Source organism: Gymnodraco acuticeps, unplaced genomic scaffold (genome assembly GCF_902827175.1).
Source record: "Gymnodraco acuticeps unplaced genomic scaffold, fGymAcu1.1, whole genome shotgun sequence".
Taxonomy (NCBI): Eukaryota; Metazoa; Chordata; class Actinopteri; order Perciformes; family Bathydraconidae; genus Gymnodraco; species Gymnodraco acuticeps.
The window spans coordinates 3,112,155-3,137,655 of record NW_022990042.1 but is presented as its reverse complement, the minus strand read 5'-3'; the positions used below and the strand labels follow the sequence as shown (position 1 = coordinate 3,137,655).

General features: G+C 41.5%; 1 protein-coding gene across 1 annotated transcript in view; it reads left to right on the top strand.

Moving 5' to 3' along the window:
• Nucleotides 1-1,117: 1,117 nt before the first annotated feature.
• The window catches only part of LOC117545580 (TSC22 domain family protein 2-like), a 42,772-nt gene continuing 18,388 nt past the window's right edge, over nucleotides 1,118-25,501 (top strand). The window contains exon 1 of the mRNA XM_034215417.1: nucleotides 1,118-3,445. Within this exon, the coding sequence (XP_034071308.1) occupies nucleotides 1,800-3,445 (1,646 nt within the window). The 5' untranslated portion in view covers nucleotides 1,118-1,799. The remainder of the gene's footprint in view (nucleotides 3,446-25,501) is intronic.

Below are 25,501 nucleotides of genomic sequence, written 5' to 3'. Positions count from 1 at the left end.
TGGCACATTCACTGCAGTACAAATACCTAGAGAGAAGGTGATGCCTTCAAGCGCATTACCATAAAGTCAGATATTTATAGTTTCAAGGAAACTATTGATCACAGAAACAAGAGACGTGTGAAATGAAATGTGTTTTATCCAGTAGTATTCTGACGACTATGTGTCTTAAGAAAATATACCACAGCTCAGTGTTTTGCATTGGTGTTTATATAAATACATGCTTGATAAATCATTTTTAAAAGACAAGGGAAAGTTCTCAATATTATCAATTATTCACACGATTGCTCAGTCTTAATAAAAAATGAATTCCATTGCTCTTGTTATCACTTATTGCTATGACTAGCACATGGATTGAGCCATTCAATTGAAATGTAGTTCTCAAATATGATCAATTGAGGACAAAATTACCAGACTTTGTGAGCACCTTAAGGTAAATTATTGAATAAAAAAATAAATAATCTAAATTTGAGACCTTCATATCAGTCTATGGTTCTGCATATTTAAGATATCATTTCGAGTCAATTGATTGATTGATTGATTGAAAAGTTTATTAACAGCTTGTATATTGGGTACAGTACAGTACAGCTCAAAACATACAATTGTTAAAGGGATGCAGACCAGAGAAAGACTTTCGTCTTGTTTACATCAGGGTCCCCCATTTCCAATTCATCATGAGAATGACAATAAGATTGAAATAAAAGCGAGATTATTATCAGACAATTTGCCAACTTCTTCTTCTTTTTTATTTGAGAATGAAAAAAACTGCAAATACTTACATTAGAAGGCTATACAGACAGTATTTGGCGTTTTTCTTAAACAATATAATCAGTTAAGATATGAATGTCCCCGCTGTGGGACTAATAAAGGAATTTGGAATTCTGATTCATAATTGTTGGTGCGAACTGTTGCTGTGGGCCTGTCAATATGAGTAAAGACTACATAGGGGTTTGATGGGATAAAAACTTGCATCCTCTAACTTAGAAAATGTCACTTTCTCAATTGCCCTTCCTGAGTTATAGTATTTCGGACGGTTCATGAAGGCAGCATGAGGAGGGGATTCTCTAACGCCTCGTACGTCAACACCCTTACGTACACTACGTACCCACGATGCAGCGCGGCTGCCTACAACATAGCCATCTTGTCAGTGACTACGTGAGGGAGGTAACTGCAGACGCTGTTTGGACTCTCGTTTGTTTTAAAGCGTGAAACTGGAGGACGGTTTCTTCTCTCTAACGCCGCCAGCTTCACAGTAAGTGTCGCCACTGAATGACCTGAGGCTCGTGAGGTGAGTGGACTCAAAGGACTGCTTTCGGGAAGATGTCTCACAGACTTGTTCCGACGTAGGGGGAGTGTGCAGCAGCCAGTTGCTTGACTTGCTAGCTAGCTCAGTGAGTGGAGGGCTGCGGGCCCTCCTCAGCCTAAAGTAGGTCCTGCAGCTGGGCAACACACTCTGCGACAACGGCCGTCTCACAACGGGACCACCGGGACATTAGCAGGCCGGTCAGGACCGACAGGGAGCTGAGGAGCAATCATCCAACAGGCGGCTGGTATCACTGTCTAAAGACGCATTGCCTGACAACCCGACACGATAAGCGTTATGAGCCCATGAAACGCAACAGGAGACCGAGAGAGGAAGAGGGATGGCGTAAATTCATCTTGATTACAGTTAGCTAGGCTAAGTATTACACATGCAAGTGTGCTGTGGAATATGATCTAAGCTTTAAGAAGCTGCAACCAGCTCGTCCCTTTTTGACTAAGGATACACACAGCCATACGGCACTTGGAATCAGGCTGTCAATATGTCGAACATGCCGGCCAAGAAGAAGAGCTGCTTTCAGATAACCAGTGTGACTCAGGCCCAGGTTGCGGCTATAGGTGCCGCGGACGACACGGAGAGTCTGGACGACCCGGACGAGTCCCGGACGGAAGATGTGTCGTCAGAGATTTACGACATGTCACGGGCTGAGTACGAACCTGTTTGTGACAGGAGCTCATCTGAAGAAGCCTTGAATAATGTCGGAGAGCCAGAGGCAATCAGTGTTATTGCGCCATCACACATACCTCAAGCCGGTCAGTTGCCTGCGCTGTCAGGCAATGTAGCGGGGGAGTTTCGAAAGGTGGGAGTGTCGGCCTCCACTCAAGGTGGTCAGCAGCCCGCGGGGATCGGCGCTGCAGCTGGTGGAGCCCCCATCCCTCAGCCCGGGGCCTTGCAGCAACAGCCTGCCCCGGCAGCCAGTGTGTCGGTAAACACATCCCAACCTGCTGCAGTGACCAGTCCAGCCCCTCCTCCTACCACCTCCACCGTGAGCTGCACTTCTCGCTTTAGGGTCATTAAACTCGATCATGGTACTGGAGAACCTTTCAGAAGAGGCAGGTGGACATGTACAGAGTTTTATGAGAAGGACTCCGAGAGCTCTGCTGTTGGTAGGACTGCAGATAGCATTAGGCATGTCAACAACAGTGCAACAACACTGGACCCTGCTGCTGACAGAGACAGTGGGCTCGGGCATACAGGAGGATCTGTGGTTCCCCCCGCATCGCACTCAGGTCAGGGCTTGGGCTCGGTGGCGGATGCTTCTCTCTCATCCCGCATGCATTCAGTGGAGACGCAGCAGCAGCAACAACAACAAATCCAACATCAAAACTACAACGACGGGATGCATCCTTCAGCCCATCCCGTCGTTTACCCTGCCCAGCAGCATCCCATGGGCCACCACCTGACCGGCCAGTCTTCTGGACTGCCGCAGAACCCGACAGAGTTCTATCAGCAGCAACAGCCCCCTTCCATGCAGCCAGGGCCTCTGACTGGCCAGCCCGTCCCAGTGTCCAGCCTCTCTGGCGGGCCACAGCCCATGGGACAAGACTCGGTCCTACCTGCATCCTCCGCGGGGGCTTCTGTGCCAAGTCATGTGGGAGATGTAACAGGAGGGGGGTCTATAGCGAGCGGACAGCCAGGCCTCTTGCAGCAGCAGACTGGGGGAATTGGAGGCGTTGTACTGGTCAGTGGATCCACTCTGCAGCAGCAAGCTGTGAGTCAGTACACAGCCGCCGGACAGCCTCAACCCCACGGCCTCCACCCTGTCTCCTCCGGTGTACAAAACGTGCCTGCCATCGCAGCGAGCTCCAGTGTGCCCACCGCTGTGCCCAGTGCCCCCAGTGCAGCCATGCCAAATGTGACAAGCTCAAGTATGCCTCAAGGCCAGGTAGCCTACAGCAGGACTCAAGGAGCTCTAGGGATGCAGGGCCTCGGAGCAACTGGATTTGGACTTGTTGAGGGGGCTGGTGGGGTTCGAGGGAGGTTCGAGGGTCTTTTCAACACACAGTCTCCTGTTGTCTTTGGAAGGGAAGCGGCAAGGCCCCTCAATCCTGAGAGCCTGCAGCTCGCCACCCCGACTGTCAACAGCCTGTTTGGAATCCACATACCTGTCGACGGGGATGTGGACAGGTAATAGTCTCTACATCTAATATATTTAACAATATTACTAATTATAATTTCACCCTTTCTAGCACATCACCATTTCTGTGCAACATTATCCACATCAATGGATCAAATACAGTTATTTTAAGGCCTTACTGGCACTTTTCTTTGTGTACATTAGGAGAGAAGCATGCTGTAAGGGCATTAGCCACGATAAATACATTATATACTGATCGTACGTTATATAGAGACATGACCTTTATTCATTTTAGATCATCGACTATCGTACAGTATATGAACTATCAACTTATCATATGACATTTGGACTGACCTTGATCACTTTAGTGTAATGACTTATCGTATGATATTTATATGGACGCGTACACGGGTGTGTGTGTTGAAATAACAATACCACTAACATCAAAGGCCAACCGATATCAGAATAGAGCCCAAAAGTCATTTATTGTGTTGTAATTTATTTATTGGAATATTTTGATTCCAATGTCAGATAAGAAGTGAATTGCTCTTTTTAAAAGGTTATACCTATATCATTATAGCAGTGTTTAATGTCACCATTTCCAAATTGTTTAACAACATTATTCTGGCTATATGCTGGGATCACAAGGAGGTAGTGTTTGTCATGTAGTTTTTCAGATGAACAGGGTTTCGAAAATGCACACTAAATCTACATACAGATTAGAGCAGACATGATAGAGGTGTTAAATCCACATCTTTTATTACTCTAGGGATAATTAAGTTTGTATGTCGGATTGTAAGGGACAAACTACACGAGTTCACAGGAGCCTTTCTTTTTCTTAACGTCCATGGCATCCCCCTTTTTCCCTGCGTTTTAGCGCTTGTTAAAGATGGCACACATGAGCGGAAATGATACAGTGCTTGACAACTTTGTGGTTTCCATTTACAGTCTAACAGATATTATAGAGCCAGACAGGGTTACATAACTGTAGCCTTACATATTTTCTTCCCGTGGGTGGACAGTTTGTTGAACGGTGTTTTGAAGCGTATGCCTTGCACTTAAAGGACGTTTTATCCAAACTTTGACACCAACTTCAACACTTTATACCACAGGCTTTCAAAGTTTCAACCCTGCGCTACAAAATTCAAACAACTGTGCCCCTCTGCCATACAGATATGATATATGTTATGATATGGATTTCCTTCCCATTGTTATTCTTTGCCTGTCGTCGGGAGGTAATCGTACTCCAACTCAAGCTTTACAGCTGCAGTTTGCATTATACAGGGTTCGTACGGGTGCTTGAAATCCTTGAAAATGCTTGAAATTTGACGTGGTGGTTTCAAGGTTGGGAAAGTGCTTGAATTTTGGGAATGGTGCTTGAAATTGAGATAAAGTGCTTGAAAATGTAAATGCTTTACTTTTACAATAAGTTCGCTTTTTAGATTAAAAGAAAAGAATTGCTTCGCTTCTACATAAAACAGCTCCGCTGCACCTTCCCGCGCTATGCGCGCGACCTGCAAGTGTTTGTGTTACGTGTGACCTGGGCATTCTGATGAGAGTGATAGATGACTGTGTGCCAGGAGGTTGCCGTTTCAACGAGCGTTGGCTAGCAGAAGACAAATACAAGCCATGGCTAAGACGAGGGTCAAGCCCACGAGTAGCCTCCTGCAAAGTTTGCAAAAATAATGATGCGAGAGTCTGCGCTGACGAGCCACATGAAAGGTACGCCGTAGTAGAGCATTTTAGATTAGGCTAACGTTGCATGTTACGTTTGTTTAAGCTAACGTTAGCTAGCTGAATAGCAAACTCGATTGAGGGATGATAATAATAATTGCAGCGGACAATCATTTCAGAGGAGCGTACCTATGTTAATATGTGCGTTACAGTCGCCATCGTGTGGTGTTCAGAGGATGAAGCACTCACGGCATTTTGTGTTATAGTCACGAAATATAATCTATTGATTCGACACAGAGCGATTTTGAAAGCAATGTATTTCTACTGGTAGTATGTTTCGTGCCTAAACCAAATGTGACTTGCTCTATCGAAATCAGTTACATTGACCCGAAGACACATTTTCGTTTGTATTACTGGTCTGGGGGAAGCTCGCGAGTGTGTTTGTATTTTTGCGTTTGTGTACCGGGGAAACACTCACAAGAAACACCGGCTGTTGTTATGCCTGCTGTGACGTTAAGTTACTCAGTTCTCTGCTTGTAATTATGCCGAAGCTTCAAAGTTGTATTTATCATCTGAATTTGCCGAAACAAGTTTAATATTCTGAAAGCCAAGACTTTGTTTATTTGAAAACAGATGAAAACAAACTGTCTTTTATATAAAATTGAAGTATTATACAAGTAAAACTACATTTTGCTTTAATCCCATGTAATTGTAGAATGAACACAGTCTTCCTTTGAAGATGTATAAGTCAGGTGTCTTGAGTAGCATTACCTACAAATCATTGTACACATTTGTAAATATTATTTCCCACTTGTTTCCATTGTGAGGCTATTTTTATGCAGCTCTGCGTGATTTTGTGGCTACAATTCAGGCTAATACGCTACCAGAGGTGGAATAAGTACTCAGGTATTGTACTTGAGTAAAAGTACAAGTACTCAGATCTTGTAGTGAAATTATAAGTACTCAGATCTTGTACTTGAGTAAAAGTAGAAGTACCAGAGTGTAATACTCTGCCACAGTAAAAGTCCTGCATTCAAAATGTTCCTCAAGTAAAAGTAGAAAAGTATTCTCATCAAAATATAGTTAAAGACAGTAAAAGTAGTCGTTGTGCAGATGGGTCCATTTCAGAATAATATATATGATATGTTTTATAATGATTGATCATGAAAGTGTTCTTAAAGCTGGTAAAGGTGCAGCTAGTTTGAATGACTTTGTATACTGCAGGGTAGCTTGTGGATTTACTCCAGGTGGAACTAAAGTCTGATTCAACACTTGATAATATTTCCCATCATTCATCCACATCTGTGAAATAACTAAAGGGATTAAATTAGGGATGCACGATATTGGTTTTTTGAAACCGATACCGATAACTTCCTGCTTCTCAAGACCGATACCGATAACCGATAATAGCCGACTGAATCCTTTATCTTCGACGAGGGAGAAGGGCTGGTCGTCAAGCGCCATAATTTCTATGATGAAGTTGGAGATCGTTTTAGCCCTGGGGTCGTCTCTGGCAAACTTCTTGCCTTTTTCAAAAGCCTCGTCGATAGGTAAAAGCCCCGGTGCCTTTGCAGCTGGCTTTGGATTCGCCGCTAGTTTAGCAGCGCAGGCGTCTTCGTACGCTTTTAACACACCATCGTAGCGATGGCGATGTTTCAGGTGACTAATCAGGTTGGAAGTATTATAGCTCGTTGCCTTTTTCCCTCCTCGTGGAACTTCTGCATTGCATTTGTTAATACAAATAGCAAGCGAACTATCTAACTCTGAAACTTTGAAATAGTCCCATACTACCGGCGACATGTTTGTTTACTGTCCTGGCTTCACGGCCGCACACCATTTACGTCACAGCCAGGCATGAGTTAGGGAGCGCTGGATTTGTGAAAAACTCCCCTCTTCCTAAACCACTAATACCACAGTACTGGCAAAACGGGAGGAGCCGAGTGAAAAACAAGCGCCCCTCATCCCAATCCACCCACACCGCAGTATTTTTGTCTTTTTTTTTTACCCAAAAAATATATTGTATATTATCGGGGCTATTAATACTTTTATCGGGTTTATCGGGATGACGTCATAATTCCTAATATCGGACCGCAGTGCACCACTAGATTAAATACATGTAGTGGAGTAAAAGTACACCATTTACCTCTGACTTATGTTTACTGCCAACCTAAAAGTACCTCAAAAATAGCAATCAATAATGTATTGAAAATGTATTTGGCTGATTGTTTTATATTGGCTCAGACAGGTTATATAGGAGGCCTAGTCTACGTACAGATCACTAATTTTGAAATATTAAACTTAGTTTTCTTTAGGGATGCTCCGATCGATCGGTCACCGATCAAGATCGGCCGATACCCACTCTCTACCGATCAATCGGTGCTCTCTAAACATGCCGATCGCGAGAGCCGATCGCATGACGTAAAATACATGATACTTTTCTCTGTGTGCGGCAAAACAAGCTCGCCAAAATGGCTTCACCGGTCTGGCATTATTTTAAGGTGTCCGAAAAAGACAGTAAAATAGCGGAATGCAACGTGTGTGAAGCAGAAATCCTGCAGCTCCGCCCGCTGTGACGGACCGGTGAGCGGAGCAACACACACAAGAGTTAGATACTTAGCTATTGTATCTACCTCTGGAACAAGCTAAACTAGTCATTATAAATATATGTATTCTTCACTGTCGGGTCACTCATTACTGGATCAGTGAGCTGCATGAGATACTGACAGGCTGTCAGGAGAGGGAGAGAGAGAGGGAGAGGGAGAGAGGAAAAGAGAGCGCTTCCGCTCATTTCTCCCGTGTTATTATCCAAAGTGAATGTAAACTTGAATAATGTACATCATTTGAATGTAATAATTAAGTTGTTTGTGGAAGCTCCAGTGAATGAGCCCCATTAACTGAGTTTTAATAAACATCACTTTAAATGGAAGATTTAAAGTGATGTTTAAATCTTCCATTTAGGCCCAGCCCACTTGATCCGATCGGTATCGGCCGATACTGATTCGGGCGATCGGCCCCGAAATTGGCGATCGGAGCATCCCTAGTTTTCTTTTCTTTAATTTTTCATCCACGTGTAGAAGGCTATCACGAAAACACACATTTGGTTGTTTATGGCATAAAGAACATCTGATTTAATGTGAGGCAGGGAAATAATCATTTGAGTATGTGTATATAAATATGTAATTTACAACAGCTGTAAGATGCTTGAAAAGCTGGAAAATGCACCTTGAAAATGCTTGAAAAGTGTTTGAATTTGACTTTGGAAAAGGTGTAAGAACCCTGTACTTTGGCGTATTTAAACGGGCAGTAATGTTGCAGATGATTCATTCACAGTGTAACTACAAGTCGAGCCCTGTTTTTCTACCCTGTGTTTGTTTACATAATCGTAAATTGGCACTAAAAATAAGCAGCATTAACCATTGGCAGTTAATGTGTGCAATGCACCCATTGATTTATTGACATCTATCACTACACTTTATGGCAGGGGTGTCAAACTCAAGGCCCGGGGGCCACGTCCGGCACGTGACTTTATTTTCTGTGGCCCCACAAGAGCTTGCAAAGAATATAATAGGTTTATTATATGGTTCAATGCCGATTTACAGGAGCACGTTGCCCATAAACTACATGTCCCACAATGCATCTCAAATTGTACTTTTTCCCCCGAATTTGACTTTTATAAATTCAAAATATGCATTTTTTTCTCAAAATGTCACTTCCTTTTTTTCCCAGAATTTGGCTCTTCTTTTTAAATCAATTTGTGACATTCTCACTGAAAAGACTTGCAATTATTTACCCTAAACTTCTTCTTTCACATGTAGTTAATTATGAAGTTATTACCCTATCCGAAAATAATCCAATGCAGAGGCAATAATGTAATATATAATACATAATTTTATATATATTAAATATTTATATATGTATTTTTATATAGTCTTAAAGTTACAACCGGCCCTTTGAATGCAACCATAATTAGAGATGTCCCGATCCGATCACGTGATCGGGGATCGGAGCCGATCACGTGATTTAAAAAAGATCGGAATCGGGAGAAAAAAATCGGGGATCGGGAATTTTTGTTTTTTTTGTTTTGTTTTATAAAATATTTTTATTTTATTTAATGTTACAAAACAAAAATGACCATGTTCACGTCTTAAAGTCATCCTGAGGACTTAGTTTAAAATTACACAACATCATGTATGTGTTGCTTTCTTTGGGCTTGTTTTCATAGACCTGGTTGCTTATTTCTCTCAAATCTGGCAACAGAGTGGGAGCAGTGTCTAATAGTAGCAGGAGGCTACGTTCAGCTGGTGAGTCGGGACAGAGCAAATGTCAGGAGTTTGGAAGTATTATAAAATTGAAAGCGAAGGCCAGATGCAATGTTTGCAAGGCGGAGGTTCCGCGTGGTGGAAAGAACAGAGCTACGTTCAACACGACCAATCTAATACGCCACCTGAGAAACAAACACCAACAACTACACGACGAGTACACAGCGGCCACTCAGGTAACGGCACTGAAACAACCGACACTTTCAGAGACTTTTAAAAGGAAAGAGAAACTGCCCCAGAACAGTGAAAAGGCCAAAAAAAATAACAGCCAAGATACAGTAGCTGAATTCATCGCGTTGGATGACCAGCCGTTATCTGTTACCTTTTTTCTCTCTTAATGCATTGCATAAAGATCGGATCGGGAAAAATCGGTATCGGCAGATTGTCAAAATCAAATGATCGGAATCGGATCAGAAGCAAAAAAAGGTGATCGGGACATCCCTAACCATAATGTTAATGTGGCCCGCGATGAAATTGAGATTGACACCCCTGCTTTATGGGAAATTTAAATGAAAAAAAAAAAAGTGACTGAGTTTTCCTAGCCTGTATTATACAGCACATTGGCACCATTATAAGCAGGGGTGCACATAACTTGTTTGCCCTGGTTCTCAAAGGAGCACCTGGAGATGTTGCTTGGTGCTCATCCTTAAAATGAAATAAACCGTAACTTTTGAGGGGGTCTTGACTTTATTTGCCAGACACACGGCACTGAACACACATGCAGAGGTGAACACAGAACACACATGCAGAGGTGAACACAGAACACACATGCAGAGGTGAACACAAGACAACATTAGCACGACCAGTAATCCTACAAGCTGTCATCACTACCCTCCTGACTGTTCTCCTCACTGTCTTCCTCTCTGTCAGACATGGTAGCTGATGATGTAGGCCTACTTCTTTCTCTCTGGTTGAGTCTGCGATTAGCTGCTTGCATCCACAAGTCAACAGCTGGTTTTGGGTCGAAAGTCTCTGTTGTCATCTTAGACAAGTGGATGTAATCAAATAAGTATGTGAACATAACCAATAACCTACCATAGCCAATAACAAATGCAACTTATTTTATTTGTGTTGTTCATTCATATTTACCTTAACATTTATTTATTTATGCATTTTTTTTATCTCTAGTTTTAAAGGATATTTTTGGTTACTGTCCTATAGTATACATTGGAATGATTTCAAACCTGTTCATCCCAATAATTACAAAGGAGTGCCTTGGAAATATGTGTTTACATAAATTGTGACCAAATCGTTTGAACTTAGACTAAAGTGAACTATCTAAACACTCAGTGAGTCCTTACCTCACTGAGCTGTAGTATCAGCCTCTCAGTCTGACTGGAGAGAGCTCTCCCTCCACATTATTGTAGAAACATCTTCTTCTTATATCCGTTAGAGCAGCTAGCACCAGATTCTAATAACAGCGCCGGTACCGGGCAGTGCACCCTCCCTCGCTCACTCGCACTTTGGCTGTGAGCTGCGGGCGCCAGATAAGCCAACATCCCCCATTTTCATCACTTACAGCGCCCATCGTACAGGGCAAATGAAACGTGTAACCGGGGTGAAAAGCGTGTTACATTTAATTAATTATGAATATTGTTACATCAAGGCCGAAAATTAGGATGAGCCCCAACGGTCAAAAAAATGTTTTTCCCTCCCAGAGCTGCCAGCGCAGCGCCTCCACAGATCTGGCGCCCTAGGCGAACATCTATAACGCCAGTGCTACGGGCCGGCCCTGAGTTCATATGCAACTCGCAAATATCTTTCTCTCTTCTCTCTCCTCTCTCCTCTCTTTTCCCTTCTCTCTCTCCCTCTCTCTCTCTCTCTCAATGTTGGTGCGCAAATGCGCCTTTTTTCAAATGACCCGGTGCTCTTTATTTGGCGCGCAGGTGCGCATGCGCACCAGTTATGTGCAGCCCTGATTATAAGTATGCTGAATTAGCTGTTAGCAAATAATGTTTGCAATGCAACCAACCATAGATTTACAGATACCCATCACCAAATTTCTTTGGCACTTAAGACAACTTAAACATAATGATTTTAAGGCAAGTTTGGAGTCACGAGGCATCTTTCTCTTAAATGTCTCATAAGCTGATTTTTGTGCCATGGCGAGATAATCATATCATATTAAGTGTAAGTCATACTAAATGGAAAGTATGTTTGTCATGGCTGTGTCAAATCAAATCGAAACATTTTCTTTTTATATTTTTTTAGAAGACATGCACCTTGCTTGTCGTTTAGAAAGTAAGAGAGTTATGTTATGCATTAAAAGTCAAGTTATTCTTCTAAAATATTACAAATGAAAGATTGAAGCACTTCAGATCATTTAAACAATTACGAACTTTCAATATCTCTGTCTAATATCTTTGAAAATATACTTTGATGCCAGTGGTGCCATAAATAAATACATCGTTTAACTTTGTGACAATGCAGCTGTCTTCTGGCGGTGTGTTTTCGGAGCACCTATGTATTGGTTGTGAGGGGACCCAGCTCCCAGGCTGATAAGAGCGGGAGCCTCTTATGACAGCTAAGCCCTATCAGACAGGGAGCAGTAGTCTTTCCACTGTGCCCCTATTCTGCGGATAAGAGACCCGACAGTGGGGTGTGTCGACTAACTGTGGTCGTTGCGTCGTGGCCCTTTTTTCATTTTGCAACACATTGTGGCCTGAAGCACTGTATGTAATGTATAGGGCCTTTGGACTCCCCCTGTAACAGGCTGTGGGCATGTTGAACCAGTCACTCAGAGCCATAGCTGCTGTGTTTGTGTTCGGCCAGCAATGATGCGATATACCTCTCCACTGGGTGACTGACAGAAACCGGGCGACAGTTGCTCATGTACAGTTAAAGTGCTGAATGACATTCCTTTGCAGCAGCAACTGCGGTATGTTCAAAAGAAGTGGAGGAAGTTGCAGAGTGAAACGTGTTGTGCCTCACTTCACCAAGCATTTTAGATATGCTTGGTAGTCCACCACCATCCTTGAGCTCCTCCCCCAGATGGTTCTTTGTCTCTTGCTTAATTTCCAAAATGCCACTGCACCGAAAGATACATGTTGCATACTTCCCGCAGCTCCAACAGCCTGGAAAACCTCTTCTTCCACAATCAGGAAGATTATTGTCCCCATTTTCCCCGACCCTTTTTTGACTCTTTTAAAAAATGTGAATTTCTACTGTGCCGAAAGATATATGAATATTAGGGCTGCTCGATTATGGCAAATCATAATCTCGATTATTTGGGTCAATAATTGATATCACGATTATTAAAAACCATTATCCATTTACTTTGAAAGCATCCATTTATTGAAAAAAAATATGTGAACAGTATGTTTTGAACAGTTGATTACCCTGAACTTTAAGTATAATTCAACTGAAAAACCAATAAAAAAAAAAAAAACCTTTGATTTAGATTATGTTTTCATAATCGTTGCAAGCCAAAATCGTAATTGCGATTTAAAGTACGATTGAATTGAGCAGCCCTAATGAATATGCACAAAGCATGTTTTTAGCTATTCGCACAGCACCTCTTTTCTTCCACATTTAGGAGCACATTATTGTCCCCATTTTCCCTCTTGCTTGATTCTTTATATTTGTATTGCGCTGAAAGATACGTGTACAAGCACACAGTTTGGACTGCATGTTGCACAATTTTCACAACTAGCACAGCCTAGAAAACTTCTCATCTTCCACATTTAGTAGCAATGTTTTCTCCACTTTTCCTCCACCTTCCTTGCTTAAGTTTAAATGTTGTAATGGGCTGAAAGATACCGTTTTCACACTTTCCGCATCTCGACAAGCCTGGAAAACCTCTCTTCTTCTGCATTTAGGTGCACATTTTTGTCCCTAATTGCCTCCACCCTTTTTGTCTCTTGCTTATTTTTTTAATTTCCACTGCGCCTAAAGATATTTGTGCAGGCACACAGTTTTGACTGCATTTTGTACAATTTCTGCAGTTTGCACAGCCTGGAAAAGCTCCTTTCTTCCACATTTAGGAACAAATGTTTGTCCCTATCTTCCTCCACCCTGTAGTTTTCCCTGCATGTAATTAAAGCAGAATAGTGGAGATGTGTTCTACTTAATAAAGATGTTATTCTCATACTTAGAAAAGGAATGGCTCAGCTTTAATGTTGCCCAGATGGTTTCTACAACTGAAGGCGTAAAACAACACTCATGCACTGTCATATTGTCTTTGTTGCCCTCAGAGGAGTTGCTTCTATATTGCGGTATCATTTGCATATGCATCTGTAGTCTGTGTGGAATTGAACCCATGCTGGGGAGCTATGGTTTATTGTCCTCGCGTAATGGGGAGCTTATGTAAAAATGGAGTAAGGAGGTAGGAGAGGGGAGGGATGTAGGAGAGCCAAGATGAATTGAGAGACTGTGTCCGTGTGGCTGGATGAGGGGTGGGTCTGAAAAAGGGGATGGGTTGACTTGAGCTTGTGCATGGATCCATGTTGGGGGTCGGGGGCCTCTCACTAAGGAATTAGGGGGCATGAGTTTTTGGAAAATTCTCCGCAGGCCAACTCATTTTAGTTTCTGGTAGATGTAGAGCTGCAACGATTAGTCAACTATTCACCACTTATTTTGTTAATCCACTAATTATTCAAGTATTTTTCATGCAAGAATGTAACAAGATTCTAATTTGAGCCTCTTAAATATAGAGACTTCCTGCTTTTCCCTATTATATCAAATGAAAGTGCCATAAACCTGTCTTTCTTCTAATGAACAGTAGGGATTACTCCTGATTGCTGATTCTTGATGAATCTAAAGTGTTAATCTTTGTTTAAAGTCTTCTTTGATTGCGCAATGTTTATTTATTTTGTCCAATTTAGAGTAAAGAAAATGATAAAAACTGGGGTTGCGGTCGAATTGTCAGTTTAGCTTTGGAAGGTTCCTCAGTGGCAGCCATGATAAGAGCTGTTCGAATTCTCTAGATCAGGGGTTCCCAAACTTTGCCATGCCGAGGACCCCATATAGCAGGGATAGGCAAGTACGTTTGGCCTTGGGCCAATTTTTTGCTGAGTCGCAAGATGGTGGGCCAGAACATAATCAAAGCCTAATTCAAGGAATTGATTTTGGTAAGAGGGCGCAGCGCCCCTGTTCCCCGGTTCAGAAAAAACTCTGATATCGCTGATAAGCCTCCCCATCAACACTCTGATGCGCAGTCAGATCCGCTGATTGGTTCACTGATGATATAGGCGCCCAATCCAGAGCCTCTGGCTAGACCCGCCCAAAGGGAGGCTCGTCCTCTCCAGCCCCATTTCAGTCCCAAAGCCAGGGCTATTATCTGTATTTTAACAGACTTATCTTTTAAATTGAGGTGTAGCCTATTTATTGTTCTCTTCAAAGTTTATTTTTCTCTGAAATTGTAGGGAGGATGGTCCTCCCTTTCCTCAATGGACGAGCCTCCACTGAGTAAAGTAGAGTTATTAACTAGCAGTGTTATTTAACATACTTTTATTCTGATAAGTATTGTCAAGTTCTCTGGGTTTTTGGCATTTATTTGAGTGTTTGCCCACATTTGAGAGGCTTGAGGGACATCTGGAATCCTTTTTCCTTTTCTTTATTTCAACTTTTCAAGGACACATTAGGATTCTTTCAGGTTGAAAACCTTTAAAAAATACCAAAGGACAAAATAAATCAATTACAGCAGTTTTGCTTTGCAATTTCATATATTATAACCTAAATTAATCAGTAACCAAGTATTTTACTCAAACTCAATGTATTTAATAGTTAAATAAGTACTTTAATTGACCTGGTTCCCCACAACCACACATTTGCCATATGTGACCCGCTCTATCGAAATCAATCGGAAGTCGCAACGGCTCATTTCAAAATAAACGTGGATTTGCGTAAAAAAATAGTTTTTCGGGGTTCGGGTGTTTTGTTTGATTTTAAATAAACAAAGTCTTGGCTTTCAGAATATGACATTTTTATTTCCAAAATCACACGATAAATACATGTTTGAAGCTTGTAAAGGGAAGATGACAGCTCTCCCTCCACTCTGCTCTTCCACAGCGCCGCTTCCCCTCCCTCCGCTGACATTATGAATGTAAGCGGATATGTCGGGACTAGGGGTGCACCGAATGGGAAATTCTAGGCCGAAACCGATACCGAAAACAGTTGGCCGAAAACCGAATGCCGAAAGGCTGAAAATGATTAATAGAAATATATATATATATATATATATATATATATATATATATATTGTATACATTTTTTACCAATGTTGTTCAGCTACCTGATTATGGAAATAGACATGATTATGGCAAAACTTAACTTAAATAATAATCACTATTATGGGTCCATAAAACATTTATTCAGCACTTTTGAATGCATACAGTACATTTATATATGTCATGTATTATTGCTAAAAAACATTATATCGCAGTCTTAGTGTCGCCAACTCGTTTCTAATATGCAAAGACAACAAATGCGTCTATGATATATTTTCGATCAGACCAGATCTCTCCCCCGTCTGTGTGCGAGGGGGCGGGGCAGTTTACACACACGCAGCTGCTACATGCAGCGGAGCACACTGCGGAGATGGCGGAGAGAACGCGCTTCGAGGTGTGGTTAAACTTTACCCGTCTCGATGTGGAGAATACTTGTTACCATAAGTGCAATAAGAGTTTAGCATGTAAGCACGAGCAATTTGTCTAAACATTTAGCAAAAGTGCACCACATCCAGACGGAGGAATGTACCGGGTTCGACCGTCTTTCTAGCAGCTCTGTAGCCCCATCCACGAGTAACGTTTCCACGTCAGGTGTTATGTATGCTAGCAGCAACACACGGAGTTAACTACATTATACAAACATGGGTTAATGATTAAAGGAAACTGAGTTATTTAGTTTGTTAAAATTTCAGCTATTCTGTTTACAGTCTGTCATCAGATTATTTAATACGATTTGTTAAAGGCTCAGGGCAATCTCGATGACAAAGGTCAATGTTCCCCCCCCCTGTGAGCCAGCCGCGAGCATGGTCGCCGCGTCTTTATTACGTCATCACAACAACACGTTAGATTACCAACGTAAGCCTGTTCTGACATTCGGTGATATTTTTTCGGTGCATCAAAGGACACATAGATTGATAGATATGCAGTTATTAATAACATCTAAAAAAAAAAATTGTAACTTTAAAAAAAAAAAAAAATCCCCCTTTCCCTCAAACTTTGCGTGACCCCCCCTGGCGGCCCCCCGGGGGGTCGGGCCTCCACTTTGAAAAACACTGCTCTAGATCAGTGGTTCCCAAACAGTGTGCCGAGGCACACTGGTGTGCCATGAGGCAAGTCCGGGTGTGCCGTGGGATTTTGTGACAACCATACGTTATTATTGCAATATACAACTACACAAAAATAATTACTTTTTAATTTACTATATCAGTACTTTGTAGGTTTATATGTACGTAATCTGCGCGACTTGTACGTCCACATCTCCACGTGCAGTGCTGCATAAACATGGCTGAGTCAGCGATAACTTTCGAGGGGTGGAGGTATGCCCATTATTTTGAGTTCGTCCGAAGAATAGACAGGAATGTGACGGTGAGCTGCAAACTGTGTCCAGGCCAGAAGCTGTTATCCACTGCTGTAAACACCACGTGGTCAAACCTCAACAAACACCTGCAAAGAACACATGCTAAGGTGAAGCTAACGCACAGCTATTTGTTGTTTGTTTATATCACGTCGTCTGTTCTTCTTCTCTGTCTTCCGGTTGTTGCCTGTTTTGAATGACAAATACACACTACCGCCGCCTGCTGGTAAGGAAAGTTATTGCCACTCACGCATGTGCAGTTCGTACGTGCTCGGCGAGTAAAGTAACGAGTTACTTTATGTAGATATTAACGAAGTAGTGTAATATATTACTTTTTTTAAAGTAATATGTAATATATTACATTTTAGTAACGACCCCATCTCTGGAGTTGGCGTTCTCTACTCTGATTTACATGAAGAACAACAGGAGGTCACGGCTCTCTGTTGAACAGGACTTGCGAGTGGCCCTCTCCTCAGTGCCACCAAGGATTAAAAAATTCTGCGCGCCTCGACAGGCACATGTATCTCACTAATTTGTAAGTCGGCAAAAATATTTACAATAGCACATGTTTCAATGCTGATTGCTGAAATGTTACATTTATAATTTGTAGTTCAGGACCATGGACAATGCAGCTTCCTTACATTGACAGTTCTCTGTGCTGAATTTCTGCTGAGTTTCCTTTGCCTCATTTTCAATGTTGTGACCTGTCTGGTTTAAATGAGTGTGTTGCTGCTTTGATGAAGCCTAATTTGATAAAGTTTCAAATTAATTTCTGAAATATTTCGTTAATAAATATTTCATGAGTAATATAGTTGTCTTTGTCACATTTTATTTGGCATTAGTAAATAATTATGCACATTTACAGATATTTTACATGATATGAGTGATAACACGTGTTATAAGGGCTATTTTGTACAATAGGTGTGCCTTGAGATTTTTACTTGTCCTTTGGTGTGCCTTGGGCACAAAAAGTTTGGGAACCACTGCATTAGATGATAGGAAAGGAGCTTTTGAAACTTCCTTTATAACCTCTTTTAGCTTAGGAAACACTGGGCCTTCCTTTACGAAAGGACAGGAGAAAATGCTGCCCCACAATGCCTTGTGGCCACAACATTCAGCCGTTCACGGAAACAACCGATCATGACCGAGAAATGTGTATCATGAAAGTTACGGTGCCTATTAAGCTAATTTGAATTCTCCTATCCACTATTCCTTAACCCTGTGAGGTTTCACACAGAGTTCAAGGTATAGTGGATAGGGAAAGACAATAGGAGCGGATTTTTGGACAATTCGACTGCAACCTGGGTATGCTTTAGGGTGGCCAACCTTTAGATTGACAAGTTGCTACAAAGATGTTGCTTGCATTGATGTCTTACCACTTTTGCCCTTTCTCAGTGTTTTTTTTTAAGCTCATTGTAGTAAATTAGGACGTTTTGGTCCAACATTTGGTTTTACGTCAGCCTCTCATGCCGTTTCTTGTTTCAAAAGACAAAGACAGCCAAACTCGAGGCTACAAAACTGTAGTCCACAAACCTATGGGGGACTTTACAGTGACTACGTCCACTTCTTCATATTCCCTCTATGGTTGCTGCCCTAGGTGGGAGCATGGGTGTACGTGTGAGAGTGACACAGATAGACGACATGTACCACAGGGTCTTTCCCTCCCCTCTGTGACCTCTGCTTAACTGCTGTATCCTGTTTTCAGTCAAAGTCCCTCCACTGCTCTCCACCTTCCATTCATTTAATATTCCTCAGCTCTCTCCCACTTCCGCTCACAGGGGCTCTCTGGACCTATCATATGACATTTAGTGGGCACATTTTATCCTGAGTGCCTCAAAGAGGAAGAGGTACACTTTTTTATTTTTGTGTGTTTGACATCTTTGGCCTCAATAGATCTAACCACAGGTCTAGTGTACTTTTCTTTACAGCTTTGCATGTACTATCTGTAAAGGAGGCGTATAGTTACCTGTAACTGAACACTGGTGTTTACAAGCCACGACACTGGTATTGTTTTCACTCTGTGAGTCTGTGTGCTTGTCATCAGGTCAAAATGTGATACTGGAGACTCCTACTGTAGCAGGAACTAACAAAAGCGGAAGTGGTGGAGTACATTATTATAGATAATTCGCTTTGTTTCTTAATTTTTAAATCTCCAGATGTGTTGATTTTTGCAGCAGATTAAACAGCCTAACAATATATATACAAAAATATAATTTACACTTTCCATTCAAAGGTAAAGTACATTAAAATGTGGTACATTGATCATGTATCTTGTAGTCCGACCTGGAAGTTTGCATTGCAAGGGGTTCCCTGGACTAAAAGCAATGGGATTTCCCATATTGTAGTAAATAAACTATATGGCAAACGCACAGTGTAATTGCAATCGGCAGATGTAAAAAGCTAACATGATGCTATAATAAACAATATTATGGTCGCATGGCTGCGCATCAACACCGCTAAACTAAAGGCGGTCTCATGCCGGTGTGATGGCATTTTGTAACTTTAAGTCACTTGTTAGCAACCACTTTTTATGACACACACATAGAACAGTGGTTCCCAACCGGTGTGAGCACTGTCCAGGTGTGCCGTAGGATCTTTTTACGTTCCACATTTTTTTCTCACTTATTAAACTTCACTTCATATAAACTTTATTGTTTTACATGTACAATGGAGCTGATAAGCTAATAAAACATTGCTCCGATTTAGAAATATTAAATGCCGACTGCTTAAATTCTCATGACTTACATCAGCCGTCATTGTTTACGGCATGCAGAGCAGCTTTTTATCCTGTGAGAGTGCTGGAGGAGAGATTTGAGTCATATTTCCCTCCTATGAATGAAGACTTTGATTGGCTGCGGGATCCGTTTAATCCTCATTAATATCAGCCACTAGTTTAAACAGCAGAGCTCAGGATGAACTCGCAGAGCTATAGGACTGCTCCCTGAAACTGAAGCACGGTGAACTACTTCTGGATATCTTTTGGCTGCTTGTGGGACACCAGTATCCATCCCTCTCAGAGTGCTATCAATGTGCTTTTACCGTTTCCAACCTCCTACTTGTGCAAGCTGGCGGTTTACTCACTCGCATATGTCAAAAACAAGACCCGCCCCCGGCTGTCAGTGGAGCAGGACCTCCGCGTTGTGCTCTCCACTATCCCCCCACGCATAAAGAGACTCTGCTCCCAAAAGCGGGCACATGTGTCGCACTAACATGTGACTATCATAGTTTTATTTTAGTTTTGCTGTTTAAACTGATTAGTCTGTTCTAATTATTATTAATTTTAAGTTATCATAGGCCTACCTCTTTTGAAATCCAAATGTAAAATAATAACTCAGAAGGAGAGTCGTTTTTAGTCTGGTTCTTGTCATTATATGATGGATTATATGGTTTTTAGGATGACTTATATTTGATTATTTGTTCTATAAAATGTTCTATTAAATTAGATACACATTTGAAAACCAATTTTATGGTGTATTTATTGTTTGTAGTTTTCAGCTCTGAAGTGGTTTTTAAATCTACGAGAAGTTGGTGTGCCTTGGGGTCGAGAAATATTTTCAGGTGTGCCTTGGTAAAAGAAAGGTTGGGAACCACTGACATAGAAGCTTCAGACTGTAGAGTTGACTAATTACTGCATAATATACTTAACGTAGTTCAAATTGCAACAATTTCAAACATCAACTTCATTGTTTTTTCGGCTATGGAGTGACACAAATGTACTAGCCACTAGCATATTTAATGGTGCTAATGTTTATACCCTGTCTGCAGCAGTAATAAACCACACCACCTACAACAAATTAAATAAACATCACTCAAACTGTTTCAACAGTACCTGAACATCATCATCTTTTGTAAATAAGGCTTTGTTGAAGGAGACAATGTGGCAATAGTCATAATTAATCTTCTGTGTGTATTGATAGATGTTTCCATTGATCTCTGCCTTAGAGCCTTTTTCAAAAAGAAAGATGTATTGTTCTCGGGCCAACACTACTAGCCTGTCTGTCTGTAGGCTTTGCTTCAGTCATCACCTCCAACCCACCCCACCCCAGGTGTGGAGGCCCTCCATTGTTTATAATGGCTTGTTAAACTGGGGATGTGCTGTACTTTTCTGCAGATAAACACCACTGAGAATATGCTTATCTTGTTTTTGAGAAGGATAAGGCTACTTTAGAATATGGAGAATATCAAGACTCTGTCTGGTTTTTTACTAGCTGGGCAAAATCAATTTTAGTGGATTATAATCATTATTATACATAGTTATACATTATAACTTTTTTTCTTAAGAGATGAGCAGGAATGAGTTCCTAACCTTGAATTATAGTTAGCATTTCAGAACTTCCAGCCTCCCTCAAAGTCTATGGTTTTTGGAATGAGTTTTGGTTAGGTTCCAAAAGGTTATGTTGTTACTTCAAGATTTACACGTTTGGTTCAACATCATAAACAAATCTCATAAATACCCGACTGGTGAATATCTGAAGCTGTTATGTTTCTTAAAAGCGGTGATCAGTGTTTCCGCCAGACCAGGGCTGAGAGGGCGTCCACCCCGAGAGGGGGGGTGGGGTGCTTGAATTGTGACTTGGGGTGTCCCTTATACTATCTTTTTACGTTAGTGAGCCGGATCATTTGGCTTGGCTCTCATAAAGCGCCGGCTCCCAAACGGCTCTTCATGTTACCACAGTTTACCACGGAGCCTCAGTTTCACCGCTGCGAGGCTCTGGTGCTCGCAGCTCACGCGTGTGCTCCACTAGCACCGCTCATCGCGTCCAAATCGCGCCCAAATCGCAGAGGGATGTCCTTGTCCTTTTTCGTCATTTCAAGCGATTAAAAACTCTCGATCTTCTCTCGAATTATTAATATTTTTGGACACCCTCGGCTCGCGTTCAGGGCGTCCCGAGCTGAATAAGGGCGTCCCGAGCTGAATAAGGGCGTCCCGAGCTGAATAAGGGCGTCAAATGACGGAAAGACGCCCCCCTGGCGGAAACGCTGGCGGTGATTACTAACAAGTACCTAAATGAGACATCTACATTTCATCTTGTCTAACTTTAGCTTAGCGGTGTTGACCTGAGGTCATGCAAATGTCATGTAGTCCGTTTGTAAGCTTTTAAAGCGTCAGCCTTTTTTTTTTCTGGCGATTGCATTTACACTGGTCAAAATTATTTTAATACAAGGAGATTATCCTGCTGAACAAAACGTTGAAGTATTCCAAAATCAATCGAGAAATCCCATTGGCCTTTGGGACGCTGACTTCTGGGTCAGCCTGCAAACTAGGTAATAACTGCACTACTCTATATGCACAATATATTGTTGTTTTTTTCAACTCAAACACAGCGGGATAGACACGTACATGTGTTTAAATTAAATAGTCCAAATCTAACTGTCTTTTTATTGGTACCATTATTTTTAACTTAACTACACATTTTCTTCACATCCTCTAGCAATTTCTTTCTAGAATAATACAATTCTGTTTCCATTTCTCTTATTCGTCAACTTTTTCTGAATCAACAACTTCATATATATATATACTTTACAAATATGCAGTAGATGCATGCATGTAAATTGGTGAGTTCCCTTTAACCTGTTAAGCTCGAGCCTGTTTTTCAGGCCTCAGGCTCGAAAATGACATTCCCAGAACAATTGACTATCTTCCCTTCTAAAAGGGTTAAATTAATAATCTTTTTTCTCAAAGCAATGATAAACCTGTGAGTTGGATGTAGAAAAGTCAGAATCAATATAGATTTTTTTTTTTTATTTAAGGTAAATTCAGATTGAACATAGTAAAACATTTTAAATTATAGTGTCCGTCCAAAAAAAAAAACATTACTTATAGAGAAAACCACCCTTGAATGATGGTGACTAGATGAAAGACTAAAAGGAATCCAAACTATAACATATGAGTACCCTGTTACAAGATTGATGCAAAACAAGTGACATTTGACCTTTTTAGAGAGGTTTAGCACAAAAAACCCCACTTCTGGGGTCATTTGGGTGCATTTTCCATATCTTGGTCGATTTTGATGATTGACACCTCTTTTTAACCGTTAGAGCCAATGGAATCGAGGGGAAGTTCCTAAAATCCATCTAAAAATTACCCATTGGTGAATGAGTGATGCGTAGCCAGAATGCCCAAAACCGGAAGCTGTCATACACTCTCGTAGCAGCTAATATGACATTTCTGTTATTTACATAAATATGAGGATGGATTATCATTAATCATTTCAAGTGACACAGACATATTGGATTAACGCAGTAGTTCTCAAACTTTTTCTGCCATTCCCCACTTTGAACAGGTCGGCCTTTTCAAGCCCCACCTGTTCCTCATCGCTCCAATAAAATGGTAGGCCAAGCTTAAAATTGTCAAATGTATCGTTCTACAACCTTTTTTAGGATGAGAGCTACTTTAAAAAAATAAAACAAGTCGTGAGCTACTTTTACTCTTTTTTGTTTTTTTGCAGTGTATATATTTAGCACATTTAACATTATAGAGAACCACAGCGACGCGTCCTAAAACCCGGAAGTAAGTTAGCATTTTTACCACGTCCGGTTCCTTCGATAAAAAGCAATGCAATTTCTCCATAGGATTTAGGAAAATAGCTCCAGATAAGGTCTGTGGTTGAGACACATTGAAGAGACAGATCACGTTTTGTTCTACGACATTAAATACATCAGCAGTGACCCCGCTGGTGATTTTTGAAGAGTTTACGTGTCTGAAAAACGTTGGTTGTTAACAAGTGGCTGAATAGGACTATTCAGGCCGTTTGACTTCATTACACCGAACACGTAAAACACTCCTCTAAGTTTGTTTGCCCTGTTCTGCTTGAAAGCAAGTACATGTCTCCTGCAAACTGTTCAAACAAACACATCAACTTGTACCATTTACAATCTGTATGTTTGAATATGGATCTTAAGTTGGCGTGACGTTGAAGCAGCGACCCTGCTGTAGTTCCTTTATAGCATAACGTTAGCATTTTGCTTCTTGCGACTAGATTTATGCTTCGAAAATTATAACAGTAGGATAGACATGTGGATATTATCCGGCTGAACAAAACGTGATCCGTCTCTTAAATGTGTGTCAACTACAGACCTTATTTCCAGCTATTTTCCAAAATCCTATGGAGAAAATAAATTGCATTGCGTTTTTGACGAAGGAACCGGAAGGAGTTTACATCCGGGTTTTAGGACGCGTCACTGCGGTTCTCTATTATATGCTTACCTTTAACCTTTGTGTGCTGTTTGAGTCTGTGGGACCCGTTTTCAGTGTTTACTCAAATAAAATGTATTCAATTTAATTATTTTAACCTGCTTTATTTGGGGGTGGACCTCACATCCTCTAGGGGGGTCCGGGGGCATGCACCCCCGGGAAGATTTTTTAAATGTTGACGTTAAATGCACTTTGAGCCCACAATGAATTTATGGATACAGCTCTCAACACTCAGATGAAAGGGAGCTGTATACTTTTCAATAATCCAAACATCTTTAGAATATGATCACAACCAATAACAAATCATTTGAACTTGTTTATTCATATCTTATGTTACCTAGTTAGCATTCTTTATTTCTATTTATGCATATTTTACTAATCACTCTCCTTTTAAAATGTTTTTTTTTTACTCTCCTATAGTACACATTGGAATGATTTCTTACATTATTTTTTACATCTATATTAAATAGATAAAGGTGTGCTCTCCCTAGCTCTCTCTCTCTTTACTCTCCCTCTCTCTCACAGAGGCTGTGTGCTCCTCCGTGGTGATGACAGCTTGCGTTAAAAAATAATAATAAACATAGGCCTATTTGTAAAGTGGGGGGGACACAAATGGGATTTCGAAAAGCCTCACGGTTAAACTCCTTATGAAGTGGTGAGGTGCCGCTCCACATTGCTTTTCCTGTGTGTGTGTGTGTGTGTGTGTGTGTGTGTGTGTGTGTGTGTGTGGTGTGTGTGTGTGTGTGTGTGGTGTGTGTGTGTGTGTGTGTGTAGTGTGTGTGAATGTGGTGTGTGTGTGGGTGTGTGTGTGTGTGTGTGTGTGGGTGTGTGTGTGTTGTGTGTGTGTGTGTTGTGTTGTGTGTGTGTGTGTGTGTGTGTGTGTGTGTGTGTGTGTGTGGTGTGTGTGTGTGTGTGTGTGTGTGTGTGTGTGGTGTGTGTGTGTGTGTGTTGTGTGTGTGTGTGGTGTGTGTGTGTGTTGAGTGTGTGTGTGTGTGTGTGGTGTGTGTGTGTGTGTGTGTGTGTGTGTGTGTGTGTGTGTGTGTGTGGTGTGTGTGTGTGTGTGTGTGTGTGTGTGTGTGTGTGTGATCGGGCGCTTCGGGACTTTTCCCGGTGGGCCGCTGGCTCTCCCGTTCATCGCGTCCATTCGATATAACATCTCTGCGCCCCACCATTGGGACGCGCCCCACACTTTGAGAAACGCTGGATTAACCTATGGATTATATACCTATATCTTCAGCAGCGTTTTTATCGTTTTAATGCCATTGAACACAACTTTTGATCAAAACAACAGCTTCGGTAAGAATTTCTCCCGTGTTTGCTCCGTAATGCTAAGTGGTGTGATGTCTGGTTTTGCTTCCCATGTCACGAGTTCTGATCACTCAGTGATGATACTTATA